Here is a 23664-nt window from a genome sequence, read left to right as displayed (position 1 = left end):
TAACCCAGCTGCAGGTGGGCCTGTCACCATGACAGCTAAAACCGTGCAACCAACTTGTCACCTCCAGTGGCGGGGAGTGCTCCCTCAGTTAGAGGCGGTCAATGCTTGATCAGGGGACTCGACATCAGGATGTGGATGGCCTTGCTGAGAGCCAGCCCCCCTGCCCTTGCTGCCGACCCCGCTGCACCCCTTCCCCCATGACCCCCAACCTGTGGAACCACCGCCGACCCCACCCCCAACCATCCCACACGACTTAATTAGCCCTGGGTTGCTGGACGGTCCTGGGACTCCAGTAGGTGTGTTTTTTCCTGCTGCAGCCACTACCTCCTCTGCAGTGCGGCTGAGCGCAAGAGCTGCCGGCCTCTGATTGGCCAGTAGCTTTCAGTAGGTGACACTTCTGCCCCCCCCAGGAACTTGCTTTCAGAGGAAGGCCCACAGCTGGCCTCGCCACTGCCTGAATGACTTGTGGTTTGGCGAGCCTGCCCGAAAAGAGGCAGCGCGGGGTCTCTCACCAGCTCTCCAGCTGGCAGGCTAGACCCCCCCCCCCCCCCGCCTCAACAAGGTTCTGCCCACTGTTTTTCCAGTTGTGGAAACCTTTCTAAGGATAAATCTTTATCAATGTCGTCTTCATTGACTGAAAAAAAAAACTTTAAAGGTGGAAACTTTAGTAGAGGCAGACGTGATCTGCAAAACAATGAGGAAGTTGAATTGTTGTCCAAATTATTGCAGCCCCCACTGCGAAATAAAAAGTAATGTCTGGATAGACCTGCAGTTTACACCAGCCAAGGTGGATATTTTCGTCAAGTGGCCAAGATTGCAGTCGAATATTTATCTAAGAGTGGATTTAACTCCTTGGTAAAATGAAACAGTATTATTGCATTGGAAGAAGTGCTTCTATAACTGCGCTGCCAGTGCACCGAGTGAAGGAACAAGAGCCTTTTGCTGAGAAAATTGCTACTTAACAGTGCACCACAGCATCCTGCTGAGGCTGTATCCTAATCAGCACTCCGCTTCCTCAAGTTGCAGGGTCTGATTAAAGCTGAACAAGAATCACCGAGTGAAAAATGCCTGAACGCTGATTAGAATCGATCCCCAGGCTTTCGATGGACAAGGGTTCCAATAGTGAAGACACATTGACTGCATTAAATGTGTAATCGAACAACCCGACAATCTTTGATATGTAACCAATTGCTTTAGCCTGAGTCTCTGATTTAAAAAAAAAAATTCCCTTCTATTTTACACGACACTCAGAGACGATGTTCTAAACGCGGTCACTCCTGCTGCACTCGCAGTTACGTTGACATTTACCTTTTAAAGTAGAAATGAACCTACCTGCGCAACCTTCACTTTGAAAAATAGCAGATCTCCACGTGTAAGATTTAAAGGAGCTTTTGACCAAGTGGAAACGCATTATAGATTCACACCTAATAATGTTCCTGATGAAAACTTTGCTAAAGGTAAGGGGTCTTCTGCGTTATATCGACTAGCATTTTTTAAAGATATTTTTGGGAGGTGATTTGTTGGCAGTGATGGTCGACAACCATTGGATTTCCTAATCTCCTAACATTCATGCAGTTCTCTAAATAGCCTCTAGACAGAGCATTGTGTGTGAGATAAATTCAAATTCCACCAAGGCCGTTGGGAGAGTTTAAATTCCGTTAATTAAATAAATCTGAAATAAAAAGCTAGTATCAGTAATTAATTAATTAGTCATTAAAACTACTGGGTTGTCATAAAAACCCATCTGGCTCAGTAATGTCCTGTAGGGAAGGAAATCTATCCTCTTTGCCCAGTCTGGCTTATATGTGAATCCAGTCCCACATCAATGTGGTTGACTCTTAGCTGCCCTCTGAAATGACCTAGCAAGCTACTGAGTTGTATCGAGCCGCTATAGAAAAGTATAAGAAGACCTAACATTGCCGTGGGTGTACCTACACCACACAGACTGCAGTGGTTTAAGATGGCAGCTCACTGCCACCTTCTCAAGAGCATTAGGGATGGACAATAAATGCTGGTGTTGTGAGTGGTGGCCAAGTTGGTACTATTGATCGGATTGATCCGCAGACACTTCTTGGGTGGAAACTTCAAGTTTATTTCCAAGGTGCTCAGCAGCTACTACATGTGTGCTTTCAACTCCAACTCTATCTCTACACTACTAACTACTGAGGTAGCCCATGCTACTCTCCTATTGGTTACTATAGATCATGTGATCTTCCTTAACAAGTGTTATTCTTAAAGGTACATTACACACTAAATATAACCATAATTAGCACAGCTGGCTTTCTCAGTTTTGTCCACACCCAGAATCACAGAGTTGTTACAGCGCAGAAGGTCATTCAGCCCATTGTGTCTGCACCAGCTCTCTGAGTGAGCATTTCACCAAGTGCCATTCTCCTGCCTTCCCGCCATAACCCTGCAGACTGCTTCTTTTAAAATAATCATCTATTCCCTCTTGAATGCCTCGATCGAACTTGAATGAGTTAAAATAAAAAGCCGCAGAATGTTCCTCCTTAGAGAGGGTGTCACAGGAGCATTAGCTTTTTCCCACATTCATCTATCCTGGAGGGACACCTTATGGTGAACTTGGAAAAGTTACACAGCAAAGACTGATGGGAATCATAATAAACGAGGGGAGATTTAGGAAATTGTTAAGTGCAGTTGTGTGCTGAATGATCGATTTACGCCTGAGTTCCAAATGGTGAATTCTAGCACTAACTGGAATGGGAGGGGGGGGGCGAGAGGATGGACAAGGGATGGTCAGACACTTTGGCCTGGAACTTTCTCAAATCACATGCTGAAGCAGCAATGTACATATGGTGTGATGTCAGTTTTCAGTGCAAAGATCAAAGAATTTGGACATAAGTGACCTGAATTTCCTCAACCTTTAGCACCAACTCAGTGAACCATGAATCAAAACCCTCCACCATTGACATAGCTCTGCCCTGATGCAAGCGGCCAGAGAGTTTGACTTCCCTGCATTTACACCAGTTCTAAATTGACTCCTAAAATTGTCAATGCAGCGAAGATCCAGAGTCGTGTGTTTTATGGAAATTTTTGTTTGAAATAATGCATGTTTGGATATTGCTGCACTGAGACCCACGCTGCATTTTCCATTTCTTTGAATGCAATTTTATGCAAAAGAATGGGGTTCGATGAATGGCTGCAAAACTTTTACGGCTGCATTTTCTTAAACATGTTGTGCCTAATGTTCATAGTGGATCATCTTAATAGCTTCACATTTTAATTTCTATTCGTAAAGAGAAACTTTAAAGAAGGAATATGGTGTAAGTTCCAAACGTTCCATGGATTCCAATTGTTCAATTGATTTCTCCTTGTTTCAGGTACGACCAATGCTATTGAGATTCTCAGGAAATTTTGATGCAAGCTGTGCTGGTTACACCCTTGCAGGAAATTCCAGGCCCTCTTCATAAGAAGCAAGGGTAAATTTCCAGGGGATGCATTCCTGGGCTATATGTGCACACCTCTGAGGAGCCAGTTGAAAAGACTGATTGGCAAACATCCCAGAAGCAGCTCACTGCAAGTGAGCTTAGAAGGATCGGTGTTGGGTCCCTTGCTGTTTGTGGTACATATGAACGAGTTAGACTTGAATGTGGGAGGGTTGATCATTAAGCTCCCGTAAGACACGAAAATTGGTGGGGTGGTAAGTAGTGAGGAGGATAGCCTTAGATTACAGGGGGATATAGACGGGCTGGTCAGATGGGCTGATCAGTAGCAAATGGAATTTAATCCGGAGAAGTGTGAGGTGATGCACTTGGGCAGGACAAACAAGACATTGGAATACAGGATGAATGGTAGGACCCTGGGAAGTACCGAGGATCAGAAGGACCTTGGTGTGCATGTCCACTGGTCCCTTAAGGTAGTGGGTCAGGTAGATAAGGTGGTTAAGAAGGCATATGGGATACTTGCCTTTATTAGCTGAGGCATAGAATATAAGAGCAGGGAGGTTATGCTGGAACTGTATAAAACGCTGGTTAGGCCACAGATAGAGTATTGCATGCAGTTCTGGAATCCGCATTATAGGAAGGATGTGATTGCATGAGAGAGAGTGCAGAGGAGATTTACCAGGGTGTTGCCTGGGCTGGAGAGTTTTAGTTATGAGGAGAGATTGGATAGGCTGGGGTTATTTTCCCTCGAGCAGGGGAGATTGAGGGGGGTCATGATTGAGATGTATAAAATTATGAGGGGCATAGATAGGGTAGACAGGAAGGAACTTTTCCCCTTGGTGGAGGGATCAATAACCGGGGGCATAGATTTAAGGTAAGGCGCAGGAGGTTTAGAGGGGATGTGAGGAAGAATTTTTTCACCCAGATGGTGGTGGGAATTTGGAACTCACTGCCTGAAAGGGTGGTAGAGGCAGAAACCCTCATAACATTTAAGAAGTATTTGGATGTGCGTTGCAATGCCATGGCATACAAGGCTGTGGGCCTAGTGTTGGAAAATGGGATTAGATTAGTTAGGAACTTGTTTGACTGGCGCAGACTCGATGGGTCTAAGGGCCTTTTTCTGTACTGTAGACCTCTATTATTCTATAAGTAAATCAACAATTTTTAAACTTGCTTTGTTGCCCCTTTAAGAACGTCTGGTTGGACCACGTGTACACAAGGTAATCCTAAAAGTAGCAGGCCCAAATCCTGCTGCATTCAAGGCAAAATGATTTCTCAATTTGATCCTAAAACAGGTATTAGGTCCTTTATTAGCCTATTCAGGGTTTAGTTGTCCACCAGGGATGCTGCTACAGTGCTCAAACCAATTCGGCGTCAGATGTGTTTCCAATGCTGAATAGGTGTGGGAGATTGTTTCCTTAAATTGGACCTCTTTGCACCCTTTTCCACTTGAAAATGGGTGTAATGTCCAATTTCAGCTCTAATCCAGGGTTTACAAACATTCCACATCCAAGATTTTGCCCCCGCTGCAGAATCCATTTTAAATGAGACATTTGGTCCAGTTGGTGCTGGTTCTGAACATTTCATATACTCTTGGGCAGAGCTGGTGTACGGTGTTTGTCAATAATGTTTGTGCGCTTCATGCACCTCAGGTTGTGTGAGGTTTTTTTTTTGAGTGTCAGGGCCCAGCACATGGCAATTTGCTGTAATGTTAAATTTGTGCCCAATTGCTTGACTGTCTCCTGTAGATTACACCTGCCGATCGAGGAGATTCTGGCTTCTTCTCTTGCCATGCAATCAATTCCTACGGGGAGGACCGAGGACTCATTCAGCTGACAGTTCAAGGTACTCCACTTGTTATGATTACACACATGCTTTGCCCGTTCGATGCACCTCAACTATGGAGGAAAGCTGTTCTTCGCGACAGTAGGCACAGCACGTTCGCACTCTTTCACCTCCATTACCTCAGCACAACTCTCGTTTAAGATGAGAAGTGTTTCAATCCAGATTTCTAGCCAATCCAGGTCCTCGAGCATTTGCCCTATCATTTATACTGACTCAATGTTTTGTCCAGGAAAGCCATGAGGAAGTAGTTGAGACTGTCACAAGAAAGTGTGCTAAAGGTATTGCAAGGATGTTGAAATTTGACAACAAATATACAAGGAGGCTACATCATCCCATACCTTGCACAAGACTTCAGTATTACAATATTATATAAACATAGTTATCAATGTTATTTTTCTGTGATGGTCACAATTACCAGGGGTACTGTTGCATTCATGTGTTACCAATATCTTATCAATTGCGACCTAAATGTACATCTGATTTCTTGTATATATGTGTTCAATGAGGAAGAGGCATTTAGTCACTCAAAAGTCAACTGGTCTTAACTTCTATTTGTGGCTCAGTTTTGGTTGTGATAGCAGAGGTAAAAAAAATAAACTTCAGTGCTCTGTCTGGCCCTATAAGGTGTACCCCTGAAAAGTTGACTTCCTTAGAGACACAATTGAATTTCACTCCTTGGCACCAGTCAATTGGCTTTGGACCAAATGCATCAAACTGTGGCCTGTTATCATGAGTATTTTAATATTAGTCACTGGTTTTAGAATGTTTTAGTTCATGATGGAGAACGGAAAATGCTAAGTGTGATAAGTATAGATGAGTTCCTGGAAGTTTTGAGGCTGTACTTTGGTTCTGAGTTGGTGATTCTATAACAGTCACTCTGTACTCATCGTCCAAAAAGTACAGATCTCTTGAGTATCTCCAAAATCAAACCATCAACTTTGCAGCACAATATGAACGTAATTGAAGAAAGATAGTGCAGAATCTTGTTAACAGCTTTCTTCCTCCTCTACCACCACGCCCCACACCCTCACAAAGTCTCAGAAGGAGACATTGAAGTTTAGGTATACAGATTAAAGTTTACTATCGGTTGTTGGCTCCAGAAGCACTTTGCCAGCCACAGTAAAAGCAAATAAGCTCTTGATGCTTCTCCCGTGCACATAATTTATTTACATGCAGTATTGCCCCACAGGAGATGGGTTGGTGATTTATTCTTCTGGGCACCATAAGCCAAGGTTTTGCTGCTTAAGCTTTGGCTTCATGCCAGCCTGAGGTTTATTCAAGAAAGATATGGTTGATCTGCAGATCATGTAGTTTAACAATTCTGTGCAGAAAAACAAGTTTTCTAGTGGGCTCCCAGAAAACATTGGCTCTGTCTAGCATGGTGCATATTTATTTTCCCCTCTAATTTTGTTTCTGGTTCTTCCCCTTGCCCCTCTGGCTCTGAAAGTCTTGGTTCATGGGAACAGGAATAGGCCATTCAACCCATCTAGCCCGTTCCACCATTCAATTAGATCATGGATGATCTTTATCTCAACTCCATTTATCCACCATGGCTCCATATCTCATAATACCATTACCTAATAAAAAATATCAATGCCAGTTTTAACATTTCCAATTGACTCCCCAGCTTCAGTAGCTTTTTGAGGGTTAGAGATCGAGATTTCCATTACCCTTTGTATGAAACAATACTCCCTGGCACAACCCTGACTAGTCTCTTATTTTAAGGCTATTTTGTTTGATTCTGGACCATGTGTTTGTAAAGGTACACCTCATTACAGGTTCTGTGCTTCTTCCTGATAGAGGCAATGTCAATGTCAAACCAATTGATCTGAGGTATTGTTGAGTGATCCTCAAATAAGAATGTTGGACTTGGGAGTTATAAAACCATCTTTATAATTTCCAGTTCTACAGTACAGGACCATAAGACCCTTTTCTGCGCTCCCACACTCTATCTACCCTATCCAATCCTTTAATCGTCTAAGTATCTCAATTAGATCGCCCCTTAATCTTCTATACTCAAGGGAATACAAGCCTAGTCTATGCAGCTTATCCTCATAATTTAGCCTTATCATGCTAGATTATGGTTCCATGGTCAGAATCTTTGCTCAAATGGCATTCTTCATAGGCTAGTCCAGACAGCAGGAGTCATTGATGTATTCATCATAACACCATCTCAGCTGTCCTTTTGTGATAGCCACACATGTTATTCCAATAGGTCTGATTTGATTGCAATCACAAATAGGATCTCTGGCTAATTTTCACCTCTTTAACTGTGGGCGCTGAGGGAAATTGATAAACTAACTCAGCACAGGCCAGAGATTATACACAGAACCTTCGTGATTGACCCAGTATCATTACATATAACTACAAAACTACTGAAGCCTCTTAAATTGCGCACTCTAATGAAGGGTTGACTTAAATACTGGCGAGAAGTTTGTAGAACTGGAAGCTATAAAGATTGGTTTATAACTCCGAAGTCCAACTTTCATTTTTGAAGATCACTCAACAATACTCAATTGGTTTGATGTTGACATTGCCTCTATCAGGAAGAAGCACAGAACCTGTAATGAGGTGTACCTTTACAAACACGTGGTCCATGACCAAACAAAATTGGGCAAAGGTTCCCTGATATGGAACTAACTCCTCACAAGTTTATTAACCAACTGACATAAGACACAGTTAATCGGATGATCCATCTGGAACTCGACATTTTTCATGTGTGGGAGTCCGATATTGTTCAGAGTCAGACAGCCGTGTGATTTAAAGAGGCACCATGAACAAACTGTTGAAGTTGAAGTCTTGCAAGTGGAGGACCGTGAAACAATGTGATTACACTCTTTGCATTTTTGATCATACCTGCTCCCCAAAATGTACCTGCTTCTTAAGTGGACAAAACGATTGTGCAACTTTGCCATAGAAAGCAAAGTGTCTAATTTACAGTGAAAATATGGTGAACATGAAGCTTAGGTTTTTGCAGCTTAGGCCAGCCAGCTACTTTTCCAAACCCTTTCTTATACTGTCTTGAAACTGCTTTCATTCCATAACTAAACAATGGAAAGAGAGTAACCAATGGTAATTTCTTCATATATCACCATACATTCTGCAAGGGTGCTCCTAGAAAATTGTCTTTTTGAAGGTCAGTTGAGTCCATTAAGTCCTTAAAAGAAGGAGTATTGGCGAATATTATAGCTACACTATAAGCAATAGCAAGAAAACTGGCACTGAGGAGTTAATTAACTTGTGCACTTGTCTAACTTCTCTTCTCGCAGAACCACCTGACCCACCTGAGCTGGAGATCAGAGAGGTGAAAGCTCGCAGCATGAACCTCCGCTGGACTCAGAGATTTGATGGAAACAGTCTTATCCTGGGCTTCGACATTGAATACAAGAACAAATCAGGTGGGGACAGTCACTGCATTGATGCCTGCCAGTCCTTCCGTGCAATGTGTCTTCTCTTAGCATCAAGTGTCCCTTCCATCTCCCTCCCTCAGCACTGTCAACTAGATTGTTCGCAATCTTGGCATTCTATTTGACCCTGAGCTTCAGACCCCACTTTGTGAGAGGACATAGGTTTAAGGTTTTGGGCAAGAGATACATTGGGGATGTGAGGAAGAACTTTTTTATGCAGCGAGGGGTAATGACCTGGAGCTTGCTTCCTTTGAGGGTGGTGAAAGCGGAAATGATTAATGATTTCAAAAGGAAGTTGGCTTTGAGGGAAATAAACATGCAGATATGCAAGGATAGAACAGATGAATAGGACTGACTGCTTTGTTGTACAGAGAACCGATAAGGACTCAATGGGCTGAATAGCCTCCTGTTCAGTAATAACACTATACTATGTCCTCTTCATCATCAAGCCCACCTACTTCCAACTCCCTAGCATTGCCCACCTCTGCCATTGTCTCAGCATATTTACTACTGAAACTCACCTTCATGTTTTTGTTATCTTCAAACTCAACTATCCCAACGCTCTCCTGGCTGATCTCCCAGCTTTCACTCTTCCATTAGCTTAAACTCAACCAAACTGTTCTGTAGTTATCCTGACTTGCACCAAATCCCATTTACTCATTCCCCTATATTCACTGAACTACATTAGTTCCCAGCCTGATTTCTCAACTTTAAAATTCTGCTCCTCGTGTTCAAATCCTTCCTTGACTTTGCTCTTCTTTATCTCTGTAACCTCCTCCAGCATTACAATCCTTTAAGAATTGTGCGTTACTCTAACTCTGGCCTCTTATGCATTCTTAATTTCTTTCACTCCATTCATTGGTGGCCATGTCTTCAGCTGCCTAGGTCCTAAGCTCTGGAATTCCCTCCCTCTCTAAGCCACTCTGTCTCTCTATCTCTCTTTCCTTTAGGATGCTTGTTAGAACCAAGAATTAAACCTGGTGTCCTAATGTTTCTTTCTTTTGGCTTGGCGTGATTTTTTTTGTCTGCTGGTGTTCCTGTGAAACACCTTGGAACATTTAATTACACGAAAGGTGCTACGTAAATGCAAGTTGACGCGTTTGTTCAGTGTCCCTCTCTATCAGAAGAAATACTCGCCTAGGTGGTTTGCTAGCAAGATAGCCTCTTTCTTGCTTTAATGGGATGTGGGCATCCTACAGCATCCCTAATTGCCCTTGAACTGAGTGGCTTGCCACGCTATTGCAGAGAGTAGTTAAGAGCCAACCACATTGCTGTGTTCTGGAGTAGGGCAGACCGTGTAAGGATGGCAGATTTCCTTCCCAAAAGGGGCACTAGTGAACCAGATGGGTTTTTACAACAATTGTTGTTAGTTTCTTAGTCACTTTTACTGAGACTAGCTTTTAATTCTAAATTTATTAATTGAATTTAAATTCCACCTTGGTGGGATTTGAACCCATGTCCCCAGAGTATTAGCCTGAGTCCTCTAGATTACTAGTCCAGCAACATTACCACGAACACCACCATCCAGAAGTTGAGGGCCAATAAAGCAGATAGTGTTTACCACTTCCCTGTAAACAGAGTCCTTTTAAACACCCTTTTTATAACATATTTAAAGTCCAACCTTTAACAGTTTCATATGATGTACTTATTCAAAGTGTCTAATTGACAATTTTAATTCATTGCTAGAAATTTAAATCCTGTTGCTGCCAAACCAGGGGAGATTAAAATATGATTAAATTTAGAAAATTAATATTGTACAAGAACTGCAAATATTAATTATATGCAGTGTACTCTACCAGAGTTTGATAAGATTGCTGAGCCTTTCATTTATCATGGTACTGCATAATAAATTCTCCCTGGCAACTTATTTGTTGTGGCTAATTCATGCACATATGTATTACATTTCTATCAGATTTATTGGTGTAAATAAATTAATTTAAGGAAGGTCTTTGGCTGTGAGATTTCCGTTGCCAATAAACGACATATGTTGGATTCGAACACAATTATAATTGTTGTTTTGTAGAGATAAAGATAATTGATGAGGAATTGCTTCCGAACTTTTCCCCAAATCATCCTGTTTTTAATGCACTCTTTGTCAGTTTTAGCTGAGGATCAGGAATTGCGCATAGAGAGAGGTTGCCTTCCTTTCAAATATTTAAAGTATATTATCTTTGCTACATAGTTCATGCTCCTTATTTGGGCATTGTCATTGCATCAGGCCCACTAGCTGGTGTCTCAATAAAAAATTTCCATTATAAAGCTACAGTTATACCTGCAGCAGCATACTGTCAGCCCTAGATTAAACTTCAGTAGATATTGATCCCCATCCTAATGCCCACAGCAGCATTGTGACAATGTGGGAAATGCATTCTGCCCCGACTTTCAGTGGGAAAATGGGCAGGAGCAATAAAATACCCAAATAGGGCACATTGAGTAATGCTCTATGAAGGAGGGTGTGGCACACAGTGGCTAGGCATGTGCCCCCATAAGCAGGTAAGTCAATACCGGTTGCTTCAAAAATGTGTGGGCTCAGAGCAGAGACCAGTCACCTCCCTATTTCTAGGCTGGGGAATAGGATGGTGGAAGCTGACTGAGGGAAGTAGCAATACCATGCGTAAGATGTATTATTGGAGTAGGTAAGGGAGAGCTTCACTCTGTGTGACCTATGTGTGAAAAGAGCTTCCTCTGTAGTCTGTTCTGTTGATTAATGCTGCTTTTCAGATAAAAAATGGAATCCACCAGTAATCTGACAACATTAATAATGTGGCAGAGTGGAAATTTAGTGCTTATAAGGTTGAGTTAATAGAGGATTTGATTGAAGCAATTTGGAATTAACAAGAGTTGGTCATAGCAGTGTGGGAGCAGAGGGTGTTCCATTCTGCAGCACTTTAATATACACACAAAATAATAGCTAAAAATGAGAAAGAAAGCCTTGCACATAGCACCTCTCATGACTCAGGACATCCCAAAGGATTTTACAGCCAATTAAGTAATTTTGAGGTGTAGTCACTGTTGTAATGTGGGAAACCAAAGTTAAGGCATTGTCTTTCAATTACAAACCTTAAAGATGAAGCAATCTTTTGCACAATATCTATGAACAGCAAATAATTGTCTCTCTCAGCATTACAAAAAAAATTTTAAAATGCTTTTTTTTCATTCTACAGATTCCTGGGATTTAAAACAGAGCACTCGAAATATCAACCCAACCATAAACCAGGCCAACATTGTGGATCTTCACCCAGCCTCTGTTTATAGTATAAGAATCTATTCGTTCAACAAGATCGGCAGGAGTGAACCCAGCAAAGAATTAACAGTTAGCACAGAAGAAGCAGGTACAGAGCGTGACAGAAATAGGTCAACCATCTTTCACCAGAAGCAAATAGCCTGAACTAGAAATTGCCTCCGTTTGAGTTTGATTACAGAATTAGCCTAATGAAATCTAAAATCTTTATAAAAACATTAGCTAGGCCCCGGCTGGAGTATTGTGGTAAATTCTAGGCACCACTCTTTAGGAAGGATGTCAAGGCCTTAGAGAGGGGGCAGAGGAGATTGACTAAAATGGTACCAGGGGTGAGAGACTTCAGTTAGGTGGAGAGACTGGAGGAACTTCTTCTTCGAGCAGAGAAGTTTAAGCAAAGGTTTGCTAGACGCGTTCAAAGTCTTGAAAAGTTTAAGGCGAGTAAATAGGGAGAAACTGTTTCCCACTGGGTTGGTAATCAGAGGGCACAGAATTATGGTTATTTGCACAAGAACCAAAGGTGATAGGAGAAAAAAAAGTTACACAGCAGGTTGTTATGATCTAAAATTTAATGTCTGGCAGGGTGGTGGAAGCAAATGCAATGATATCTTTCAAAAGGGAATTGGATAAATGCTTGAAAAGGAAAAAAATGCTGATATGGGGAAGGAGTAGGATTGGGGATTAATTGGATAGCTCTTTCAAAGAGTCAGCAGAGGCCTTTTGTCCTGCATCATTGTATGATTCTATGAATATAAAGTTATGAGTTAATATTTGTAATATAATTCCTACCTTCAAAAATGTTTACATTTCAGGGTTGGAACAGGGAGAGGATATTTCATTAGTTATGGATTTCAGGAGTGGTGTTGGTGTGGGGTGGCCACATCCTGAAACATATCTGGAATCGGCTTTTAGTTTCTGGGACGTTGATAATGAATCATTTTGTTCCGACTCCATGGTGAAAATCTGTTTGGTTCTTGGCTGTGATAAAAATGAGTATTAACTAAACAATCAGCAAAACAATCCACAGCTAATGTGAGATCATTAACCCCTAGACTGAAGGGTGAGTGCAGCCACTGGCCTCGTACTCCACTAAGTATGGAATTGAAGAATCTAATGCCACTGCTCACGATGATAAATTCAAGTCAATATACCTTCACTGATGAGCTTTCTGTTGCTTATTTATCTCTTCTTGGAGTTAAACCTTTTCTGGTCCTGCTGCTCTAATTTCAATCATGCTTTCTTTCATCCATTAACACTTGCCTTTCTCCCCTGAGTACTATTCTGCAGCTCTCTCCAGGTACCTCCAGATGTCTATTCTTCATGTGTAAGTTTCCAAAAAAAAAAAGTGCCCCCTGATTGGAAGGTCCATTATTGCTGAAGCCTGTATTGTTTTCACTTGAAATCCATGCAAATGTGCAGGGGTCATCCGACATTCATCAAAAGCAGCAATTTGGCTGATTTCCCCCTCTCCCTTGCCCTGAAGATACTGAGGCCAGTCTGCATCATCACTGTGTCAGCTGTGAGGAGCAAGCTGAACACAGACCAGGGATCCTGGGATCATCCCAGTTTGCAAGATGTAATACCTTACTGAGGGGTGCATTTAGTTACTAAACTATTGGTCAGCCAGCTTGATTTTTACATTGGTTATTTTTCAGACAGAACTTGTTTTCAAAAGAGTCAGCTAGATACATGACGTGCCCTTCATGTACCTCCACTGATGATGATGTGCAGTCCCTCAGAAAATACCTTGACGCTTATTTCAATGCCACGTATCTGGCATTTGAAAAATGATTGATTATTAAATGATGAGTGTAAGCTTTGTGACCTATTTCTGGGAGAGGATTTAACTCTCACTTGTGCGTATAAAAATATGAAAAGCATAGAGTCATAGAGGTCTACAGCACAGACAAAGGCCCTTCGGCCCACTGAGTCTGTGCTGGTCAAACAAATACCTAAGTATTCTAATCCCATTTTCCAGCACTAGGCCCATAGCCTTGTATGCTATGGCATTGCAAGTACACATCCAAATGCTTCTTAAATGTTATGAGGGTTTCTGCCTCTACCACTCTTTCAGGCTGTGAGTTCCAGATTCCCACCACCCTCTGGGTGAAAAAATTCTCCCTCACACCCCCTCTAAACCTCCTGCCCCTTACCTTAATTCTATGCCCCCGGTTATTGATCCCTCCACCAAGGGGAAAAGCTCCTTCCTGTCTACCCTATCTATGCCCCTCATAATTTTCTACACCTCAGTCATGTCCCCCCTCAATCTCCTCTGCTCCAGGGAAAATAACCCCAGTCTACCCAATCTCTCCTCATAACTAAAACTCTCCAGCCCAGGCAACATCCTGGTAAATCTCCTCTGCACTCTCTCTAATGCAATCACATCCTTCCTATAATGTGGATTCCAGAACTGCATGCAATACCCTAGCTGTGGCCTAACCAGTGTTTTATACAGTCCCAGCATAACCTCCCTGCTCTTATATTCTATGCCTCGGCTAATAAAGGCAAGTATTCCATATGCCTTCTTTACCACCTTATCTAGCTGTCCTGCTACCTTAAAGGACCAGTGGACATGCACACCAAGGTCCCTCTGATCCTCTCTACTTCCCAGGGTCCTACCATTCATCGTGTATTCCCGTGTCTTGTTTGTCCTGCCCAAGTGCATCACCTCACACTTCTCCGGATTAAATTCCATTTGCCACTGATCAGCCCATCTGACCAGCCCGTCTATATCCTCCTGTAATCTAAAGCTATCCTCCTCACTACTTACCACCCCACCAATTTTCGTGTCTTATGGGAACTTACTGATCAACCCTCCTACATTCAAGTCTAAATTGTTTATATATACCACAAACAGCAAGGGACCCAATACCGATCCCTGGACAAGAAAACACCATTTTCCATCCAGTCTGTCCCATTTAATTTAGATGACTAGTGCATCACAATACATACACTTCAGACCCCACCCAGGCATTCTCCTGCAAGAGTTGAGAAACCTGGTTTAAAAAAAAAATGAATGGAAAAAATTCTGGAAAGTTCCTCTCCAACGCCACCATGTTCCACTCACCCCCTCAACACTGCCCCCCTTAGGTGATAGAATATAGTCCAGGAGGTCATTCTGGTCCTGATTAATGTTTGATAATACCCATCACTTTCTCAAGGTGATTTCTGCCTCATCCAGAAACAAATCTAGCTCTTGCTTGAAGGAATCAGTGTTCATCGCACAAGCCATCAGCCTGTTCCACTATTCTCTGGGAAAAGAAGAACCTCCTAGCTTCTAGTCTAGTTCTGCCTCTACACAATCTGAGATTGTGAACCCTACCCCTCTCTGGCCCATTTAGCTGAAAGAGTTTTCTGATTTAGGCTTTGTACAATGCCCTGTAAATAGCATTGGCAACAGAAAGGCCCTGGGATAAAAGCAAAAAAAAAACTGTGGATGCTGGAAATCCAAAACAAAAATAAAAATGCCTGGAAAAACTCAGCAGGTCTGGCAACAGAATGTTGAAGAGTCATATGGATAGGAAACGTTACCTGTGTTCCCCTCCGCAGATGCTGCCAGACCTGCTGAGTTTTTCCAGGCATTTTTATTTTTGTTTTAGAAAGGTCCCGGGTCCCATTTAGACAGCAGGGAGCTCTCCTTGGTGCTGAACAAGTATCTGGGAGAATGTGCCTGAATTTGTTATTGTTAAGAGATGTTTCCCATTGTGCTCAGGTTTGCTTAACATATTTCTAGAACTGTGCGGACCTGCAAATGCTAATATACTACTTAGTAAACCACTGTCTTAAAAAGTAGGCTTTATTCATAACCTTCAGTGACGGTTATGGTTATATATTTGGAAGTCACTTCAATTACAATAGGCCCTTTGATCGTTCTACTCTCAACAAGCCTTTGAACCAATAACGCTCCAGGTATTGAGTGCCATATTTTAACCATTCTGCTGCAGGGAAAATACATACCCTGAGCTCTTTCTCTGTACATTCTGCTTCTAGATCACCAGCCCATCCTGTTGGCTGGGGAATAGAGTGATGAGCTTCAAAACAAAAGTAATTATTTTTGAAAAAGTTTTAGAGTAGGCCAGAAAATGGGACTGAGAGGTGTAATAAAGGTACCTAATTAGTGCCTCATCAGACCTCTGATTCACAGGTGATCTAATCTAGTGATGATGGTTCAGAGATGACTGTTGGTCGGGAATAATGCAGAGTGACTTGTAATGTCCAGTTTAACATGTCATCCAAAGGGTAGCACTCCCTCAGTCCTGGAATGGGAATTGAAACTGTAAGCTTTTGACTCGGGAGAGAGTACTGCCAATGCAACTAAACTGATACCCAGTCCATTTGCATGTTGATGTCAAAATTGTCTTGTGTAGCCTTGATTATTTTTGTTGCTGTGGCCACAAGGGACTACTTTAATGGTATGCTTGATTTTGCTATTCATTGGCAGTAGTTTGGTTGCTAGGAGAATTCTTAGTGTTTGGTACAGGGTATCCACCAGTGATGGTTAAAAGGCAGCAGGTGTTGAACTGTGAACAACAGAGTATACTCTATTATACTGCAACATGAAATGGAATTAGTTCTGTGAAAATTGGATCATGGATGAATGGTGCAGTCCAAATTGTAAAGATACACATAATGTTATAAGATCTTTTATTTCACATAGAAGCTTCATTGCCTTTGTACCTGTGCTCCCATATTATTAAAACCAAACATTTTCAATAGATTTAACAATGTACTATTTGTCTGCTTTTACAATCTTTTCTCCAATTTTCTTTTCTTTCTTCTCTTGCTGTCTTGAAGATGTTGACCCTCTTTGAGTTCAGCTCTTTGGATGCTGGTAATTCTCTGGTATCCTCCCGAAGACCTATTCTTTACAAAAACCCATTTTTCATGATTGAGTGCATATGCAAGCTATTCAACTGTGAAAGCAAAACAGCAGAGTCTGATCCTACTCTCATCAGATGTGTACATATGCACTTACCTGAAGGCGGTCACTGAGTAGTAATCAGATACGCTCACCCAGGCTGATTTCTCTCTTCCCTCAACCCAGGTGCCTTTGTTGATACCTGCTGTGTAGAACATTAGAATAGTCAGGGTGTCCTACTCACTGCTGGCACTCTCTAGCCAAATGTCACCTTGACTTAGATATTAGCTCCCTCTTACCTCTCAGGTGAAAGGTCATTGATTCTTGCTGCACTCCAGTACACAACCTGGACACTTGTGTGCAGTACTGAGTAAGTGCTGTACAGTCAGTGGCGTTGTTGTCCTGGTAAGATGTTAAACGGAGGTACCATCTTCCTGTTCAGGTGGACGTGAAAAATCCCATGTACCTTTTGAAGAAAATCAGTATACTGGCCAACATTTACCCCTTAACCATCATCACCAAAATTAAGTGGTAATTTTCCACCACTGTTTTTGGGACATTACTATGGTTACTGATTTTCCTACAAGTGCCAGTGACTGTAATTCCTTGGCTGTGAACACCCTTTGGGAAGTAAAAGGTTCAATAGAATTACACGTCCTCCCTTCTTTCTATATATTCACCTTTGCTGTGGCTTGCCTTCTCTGGTGAGCTCTGATCAGTGATATTGCTTTCAGCAAGTGTTTTTTCACAGAAAGGGGGCAGTGAAAATCTGGCATTCTCTCTCCCCCAAAAAAAAAGCTGTGGGCAATTGAAACTTCCAAGGCTGAGATTGATAGATTTTTGTTGAGTGAGGGTATTGAGTGATACAAAGCAAAGGTGGGTGAGTGGAGTTGAGTTACAGATCAACCATGATTTAATTGAATGGCAGAACAGGCCTGGGAGGCTCAATGGCTTTCTCCTGTTCCTAATATTCCTAGCTGTTTATTTTCTATACCCACAGGCAGTGTGAAAAATGACACAAATGACTTTGCTGTGATTGCTGTTTACCCATCACAGCTCCACAGAGCCTGCCTGTCCACAACGCATAACTGTTGAAACTGGCACTTTTGAATGCTGGGCTCTGGGAGGTGCAGTCTCAGTATTGTTTGGTAAATCTCCTTCTTCTTAGGCAGTCCCTCGGGATCGAGGATGACTTGCTTGCTCTTTGGTTCGGTGGGTTCTGAGATGCCTGATAAGTCCAGTGCGCGGTCTGCGGACTCTGCCACATGCGAGGCAGGTGGTGCTTGAGGGGTTGGGTAGATGGGTTGTTTGGAGGGTTGGGTGCTCCCTCCAGTGCTTTGACTTCACTTCTGATCCTTCTCGACAAAGTGTCTCCGTGAGTTCGGTACCCTCCCGAATGACCCTTCTCCATTTTGGTCAGTCAGAAGTTGGGGTCTCCCTTCAGTCAGTGGGTATGTTTGATCTCTTCAGGGCTGCTTTGAGCACATCCCTCAAGTGTTTCTGCTGTTTTCCTGGGAACGTCCTGCCATGACCGAGTTCCAAATAGAGCAATTGCTTCGGGAGTCTCGTGTCAGGCGTATGAATGGCATGTCCCAAAGGCCCATGAGACTCAAATGGTCCAAGCTGTTTCTGTCTTGCAGGTGGTCAGTATTGCTTTAGTCAGCTAAAGTAAGAGGGAATACAGTGATGGACTAAAACTTGTATTTTTGTCATTAAATTAAAATTAGAACTAATTTTGTTTACTTTTAACAAAAAATTAGGATAATGAGATGAGATTCAGAAAGTGGCGGTGAGTAATCCGCAAAATTTGACTCCGATGTGAAAATTGAAGTTAATGAGTCTAGTCCCTTCCGTCAACCAGCACCAGTTTTTGATTTCTGAGCATTTGACCTGTTCCTTATGTGCTTGAAGAAATAAGTAAGACCAATTTTAGAAACCTTGAAGACAGCAAAAAGTAAATTTATTAATAAAATGTCTTCCATGAGATTAAGAATAGAGAATAACTAAAATTTGGGAACAAATGTGTAGGCAGCAATTAGAATTGGATTCCTTCCAAAAATATTACTGAGATAAAACTCAAGGCCCAGAGATGAAGCTTCAAGAAAGCAGAAGCTTGCATCTACAAAGGAAATTTCATGACCTTAGGACATTCCAAAGTACTTCACACTTAACAATGTACACTTCTAAAGTGTAGCCACCGTTGTAATTTAGGCAAATGCAGCAGCCAAGTTAAGATGGACGCATTGATAATCTGTTTTAGTGGAGCTGGCTGTGGAATAAATGTTGGGCAGGAGCACTCCGTGCACTTCTACAAATAATGGGATAGGTCTTTAGTTCTTTTCTATTCACCTCAGCAGGTAGATGGGGTCTCGGTTTAACATGGGAAAGATGGCACTGAAGTTCCGGCCTAGATTGTACATTCAAGTCCTGCAGTGCCACCACTGCCAACACTTGACTGGTAGATTATCTAAGTCTTGAACCCGAGAGGGGTACCTTGTATGCTTCAAGTGCATGCGGAAGACTCTTGAGCTCATTGCCTGAGCTTTTCCATCCACTGAACTAAACAGGCAACCTATGATTTTCCATTGCGCATGTTGAGGACTTAATTTCTGTGATTGAAGCAATGGTAGATTGAAGAAATTGGGGTTGTTGTCCTTAGAGAGGGAAGGTGGCGGGCAGATTTGATAGAAGTGTTCAAAGTCATGAAGAATCTAGACAGAGTAGGCAGAAAGAAACTGTCCCCATTGGAAGTGTTGAGACCCAGAGGACATAGATTTATTAAGGTGATTGGCAAAAGAACCAAAAGCAACATGAGGAAAAAAGCTTTTTACACAAGGAGTGGTTACAACCTGGAATGCACTGCCGAGGGGTGGCTTTGGAAGGACATTGAATAAGAAACTGAAGGAAAGAAATATTGCAGGGCTGTGGGGAAATGGTGGGAGACTGGGGCTAGCTAAATTGCTGTTGCAGAGAGCTGGCTCAAACTTGATGGGCAGAATGGCCTCCCTCAGTGCTTTCCTATGAGACCATGATTCTGTGATAATGTTTGAGTGTCCAATCTATGCACTGAACACTGTACCCTTATTTTCTCTCTTTCAGCTCCAGATGGGCCTCCTATGGATGTCATATTACAGCCCATCACTTCCCAGAGCATCAGAGTGACCTGGAAGGTAACTTAATTTTTTTTCCATTCCAAGCACTCGAGGCTGAAACTTCAGGTCATTTCTGCATTTTACTCCCTCACACAAGATGCCCCTAATACCATCCTAGGATTTATTTGTTTCAAAATTCTTTCTGAATTTTCCAAAGTTTCCTCTCCTAAAGGTGCTGCCTCCTTTTGTGGGCACTGCTCTGTGGGCATCTGCAGTCCTCTGGTGTCTTGCAGAATGGCTCCCCCTTCACATATATGAGCCGACACACATTGAGGATGAGCTGACTATTCAACCATGGGAGGCATCAGCCAAGCCTGAACCCAACCTCAACAGTTATTTCAAATTCTGCTGAGTTCAAAATTTGGAAGGCATTAGGATCAGCAAGACTGTAAGATTTTATGGTCATCCTCAATTCAAGGCTGGACATTTTCAAGTTTATTTTGGTTTGTACAGTTTCTTTCACTTTCTCTCTTGAAGGTGCAGGCTTGTTGGTATGAAACTCTCCCATGACTCATCGTTGTGAGCTTAAACATTGACTGTCTCCAATATGATTGGTCATATTCAAGTCTAATTCTGTTCACACACAGATACACACCACCCAGGCCAGTTTAGAGGAAAGTGAAGGAAGATAGAAGCTGCTAGATGAGAAAATACTAAAGTCCATCTAGTTTGTCTTCTACCACCTTGCAATTTGAGCTATACAGCAATAATTTCAACAGCACCTTCCAAACCCGTGATATCTACCATCTAGAAGGACCAAGGCAGCAGATACATGGGAACGCCAGCACCTGCAAGCTCCCCTCCAAGCCACTCACCATCCTGACTTGGAACTGGATTGCCATTCCTTCACTGTCGCCGGGTCAAGATCCTGGAACTCCCTCCCTAACAGCACTGTGGGTGTACCCTACACCACAGGGACTGCAGCCGTTCAGGAAGGCAGCTCACCACCACCTTCTCAAGGGCAGTTGGGACGGGCAATAAATACTGACCCAGCCAGCGACGCCCACACCCCATGAAAGAATATTTTTTAAAATGGCGGAACTTTACAGTCCTGTCGCGGCAGGGGCGGGGCTGTGAAATGCGGCGAGACGTTCAAAAGTCCATTGACTTTGGAGGGAGTGTAAAACCCCTCCCTGCGTAAAATCCCGCATGAAGAGTTATTGACTGATGAAAAAGAACTAGTGGGTGTTGAAAGAATGGAGTGCACCTATATAACACCTTTCATGGCGTGCAAAAGTGCTTTACTTTTGAAGTGAAGTCACTGATGTAATGTAGGAAACATGGTAACACAGCAAGTGCCCACAAACAACATTGGGACAAAGGCCACATAGACCATTACGGCCATGTTTGCTGAGGGATAAATCTTGGCCCGGACACCAGGGGAATCTCCCCTGCTCCTCTGCAAGCTACGCCAGGGGACTTTTTAACGTTCACCTGAGGAGCATGCCTGGGCCTCGGTTTAACGCCCGATCCAAATCACAGCACCTACCAAACTGCCTCGGCACATCACCGAAGTGCCAGCCAAGATGCTGCGCTCAAGTTTCCGGAGTGGGACTGGAATGCGTGACTTTCTGACTGAGGGTGTTACCCAGGCTGACCTTTCCCATTAGTAGCCCAATAGGACTGATGGCCTCCAGCCCCAGGTGAGGTCAGCACGAACCAGGGATCAAAACCAGGTCTTCCCCAATTTCTGTGATTCAATTCCAGTGTGAACCATTGGAGTGTGTTCTCGTTGGAGCTTTAAACAGTTGCCGTTGGGATTAGAGAAAATGGACATGGTGGATGGCGGTGGAGGGACTGGAAATGGGAAGAGGGGAAGCATAAAACTCAAACAATTAAAGAATTAAGAAAGAAAACGATGAAGAGAACCACAGCGGGAAAATGTTGAATGACTAACCCAAAGCATTTTTAAATAAGATTTCAAGTCAATAAACAGGAGCAACACTACGGGCAGAATTTTGCCCTTGTCGGGCAGGCTCGGGCAGAGGCGGGCAGGGGAGGTTGGGAAGCCGACCACCACCTGCTCGGCGCTGCCTGCGTGGGCGGAGGAGGAGGGCGAGCGTGGCAAGCAGGGAGCATCGCGCAGGCGTGCGGGTGAGCACTTAAAAGTCTCCCTGAGGCACAGAGCTGGCTCAGGGAGACGAAGAGCTTTAAAAACCAGAAATAAAGAATTTAAAAATGTTACAAAACACGGTCCCCCTCGCGTGACTCTGTCGCATGAGCGAGGACACGTTATTTGCGAAATTTTAAAAGTTTTATTTTATTTTTATTTGAGGCTGGAAACTTCAACCCGCCCGTGGATGAGGTCTCCAAAAAAAATAAAATGCAAAGGCCGCTTGGCCTTTTCACCTGCCCGCCAACCACAAGGCTGGACAGGCGGTGAAAATTTTAAGTTAATTAATACCTTAATAGGCCTTTTAATTGTCGGTGGGTGGGCTGCTGATTTCCGCGCGCACCCGCCGACCGAACTATTGCGCGTTGACGTCGGGACGCTCGCCCGACATCAGCGCGCGTCATTTCACGGCCAAGCGGGTTGGGCACCCGCCCGCCCACCCAGGTGAAAATCCTGCCCCGTGAGAACTTGTGGATAGGTTTTATTCCACATGTTGAGTCAGCCTGATGGATAATAATGACCAGCTATGCAGTTAATTTAAAGTAAAACTAAAATGTAATTTATCTTTAATGGGACTTCTACAGACACAGAGGGCACATGAGTTCCTTATTAGGTTATGAATCTTTGCAGAATCATATGAGTTAGGGAAGCGTTTGCACATAATCCACGGGATAATTAAGACTGTGAGGATGTTTTATGTCGGCGATTTCCTCTTAAGGAGCAAAACAAGTCCAATTTTTTTTTAAAATAAAACAATCATCAGTGTACTCTTTAAAATAAATTAAAATCTCCTGCACTCAGAGGCTCCCCTGGTGGCTGAGTAGATAACTTTTTTTTTATTTCTTTGTTCAGGGAATGCGAGCACCGTTGCCAAGGCCAGCATTATTTCCCACCCCCTAATTCCCCTTGAGAAGATGGTGGTGAGCCGCTTTATCGAGCTGTTGTAGTCTGAGTAGTGAAGGTACACCCACAGTGCTGAAATGTAGGAGCTCTGGGGTTTTGACCCAGAGATGAAGGAACAGCCAATATTATTTCCAACTCAGAATGGTGTGTGACTTGGAGCAGAGGTTCTGTTCGCATGTCCCTGCTGGCTTTGTTCTTCTAAGTGGTAGAGGTGGGGGGTTTGGAAGGTGCTGTGGAAGAAGCCTTGGCATGTTGCTCTAGTGCATCTTGCTAGCGATGCCCACATTCCATGAATGAATATGATAAAAAGAGATGGTATATACTGCAGCCACTCGTGCAGGGAGTGAACTTCTGAGTTACTGGATGGGGTGCTGCTCAAGCGAGCTGCTTTGTCCTGGATGATGCCAAGCTTCATATTTTAGAACTTCACTAATCTAGGCAATTGGAGATTATTCTATCACACTCCAGACATGTGCTTTGTAGATGATGGAGAGCCTTTGGGAATCAGGAGATGAGTTACTCACTTCAGAATATCCAACCTGTGACTTTCTCTTGTAGCCACAGTATTTATGTAGCTGGTCCAGTTCAGTTTCTGGTCAATGGTGACCCTCAAGGTGTTGACGGTGGGGGAATTCAGTGATGGTAATCCATATGAATGTCGAGGGGAGATGGTTAGGCTCTCTCTTGTTGGAGATATCCTATTGATTATGATACTGAGTCCAACTGAACAGGAAACTCGCAGCT

General features: G+C 43.0%; 1 protein-coding gene across 1 annotated transcript in view; it reads left to right on the top strand.

Moving 5' to 3' along the window:
• dscaml1 (Down syndrome cell adhesion molecule like 1) overlaps positions 1 to 23664 on the top strand; it is a 462975-nt gene that overhangs the window by 331831 nt on the left and 107480 nt on the right. The window contains exons 12-15 of the mRNA XM_078532812.1: positions 5153 to 5249; positions 8519 to 8647; positions 11821 to 11988; positions 19852 to 19922. Coding sequence (XP_078388938.1) covers positions 5153 to 5249; positions 8519 to 8647; positions 11821 to 11988; positions 19852 to 19922 — 465 coding nt within the window. The remainder of the gene's footprint in view (positions 1 to 5152; positions 5250 to 8518; positions 8648 to 11820; positions 11989 to 19851; positions 19923 to 23664) is intronic.

This window comes from Cetorhinus maximus, chromosome 2, assembly GCF_964194155.1.
Source record: "Cetorhinus maximus chromosome 2, sCetMax3.hap1.1, whole genome shotgun sequence".
Lineage (NCBI taxonomy): Eukaryota > Metazoa > Chordata > Chondrichthyes > Lamniformes > Cetorhinidae > Cetorhinus > Cetorhinus maximus.
Note: the sequence above shows the minus strand (reverse complement) of the source record. Positions and strands in the feature narration are given on the sequence as shown.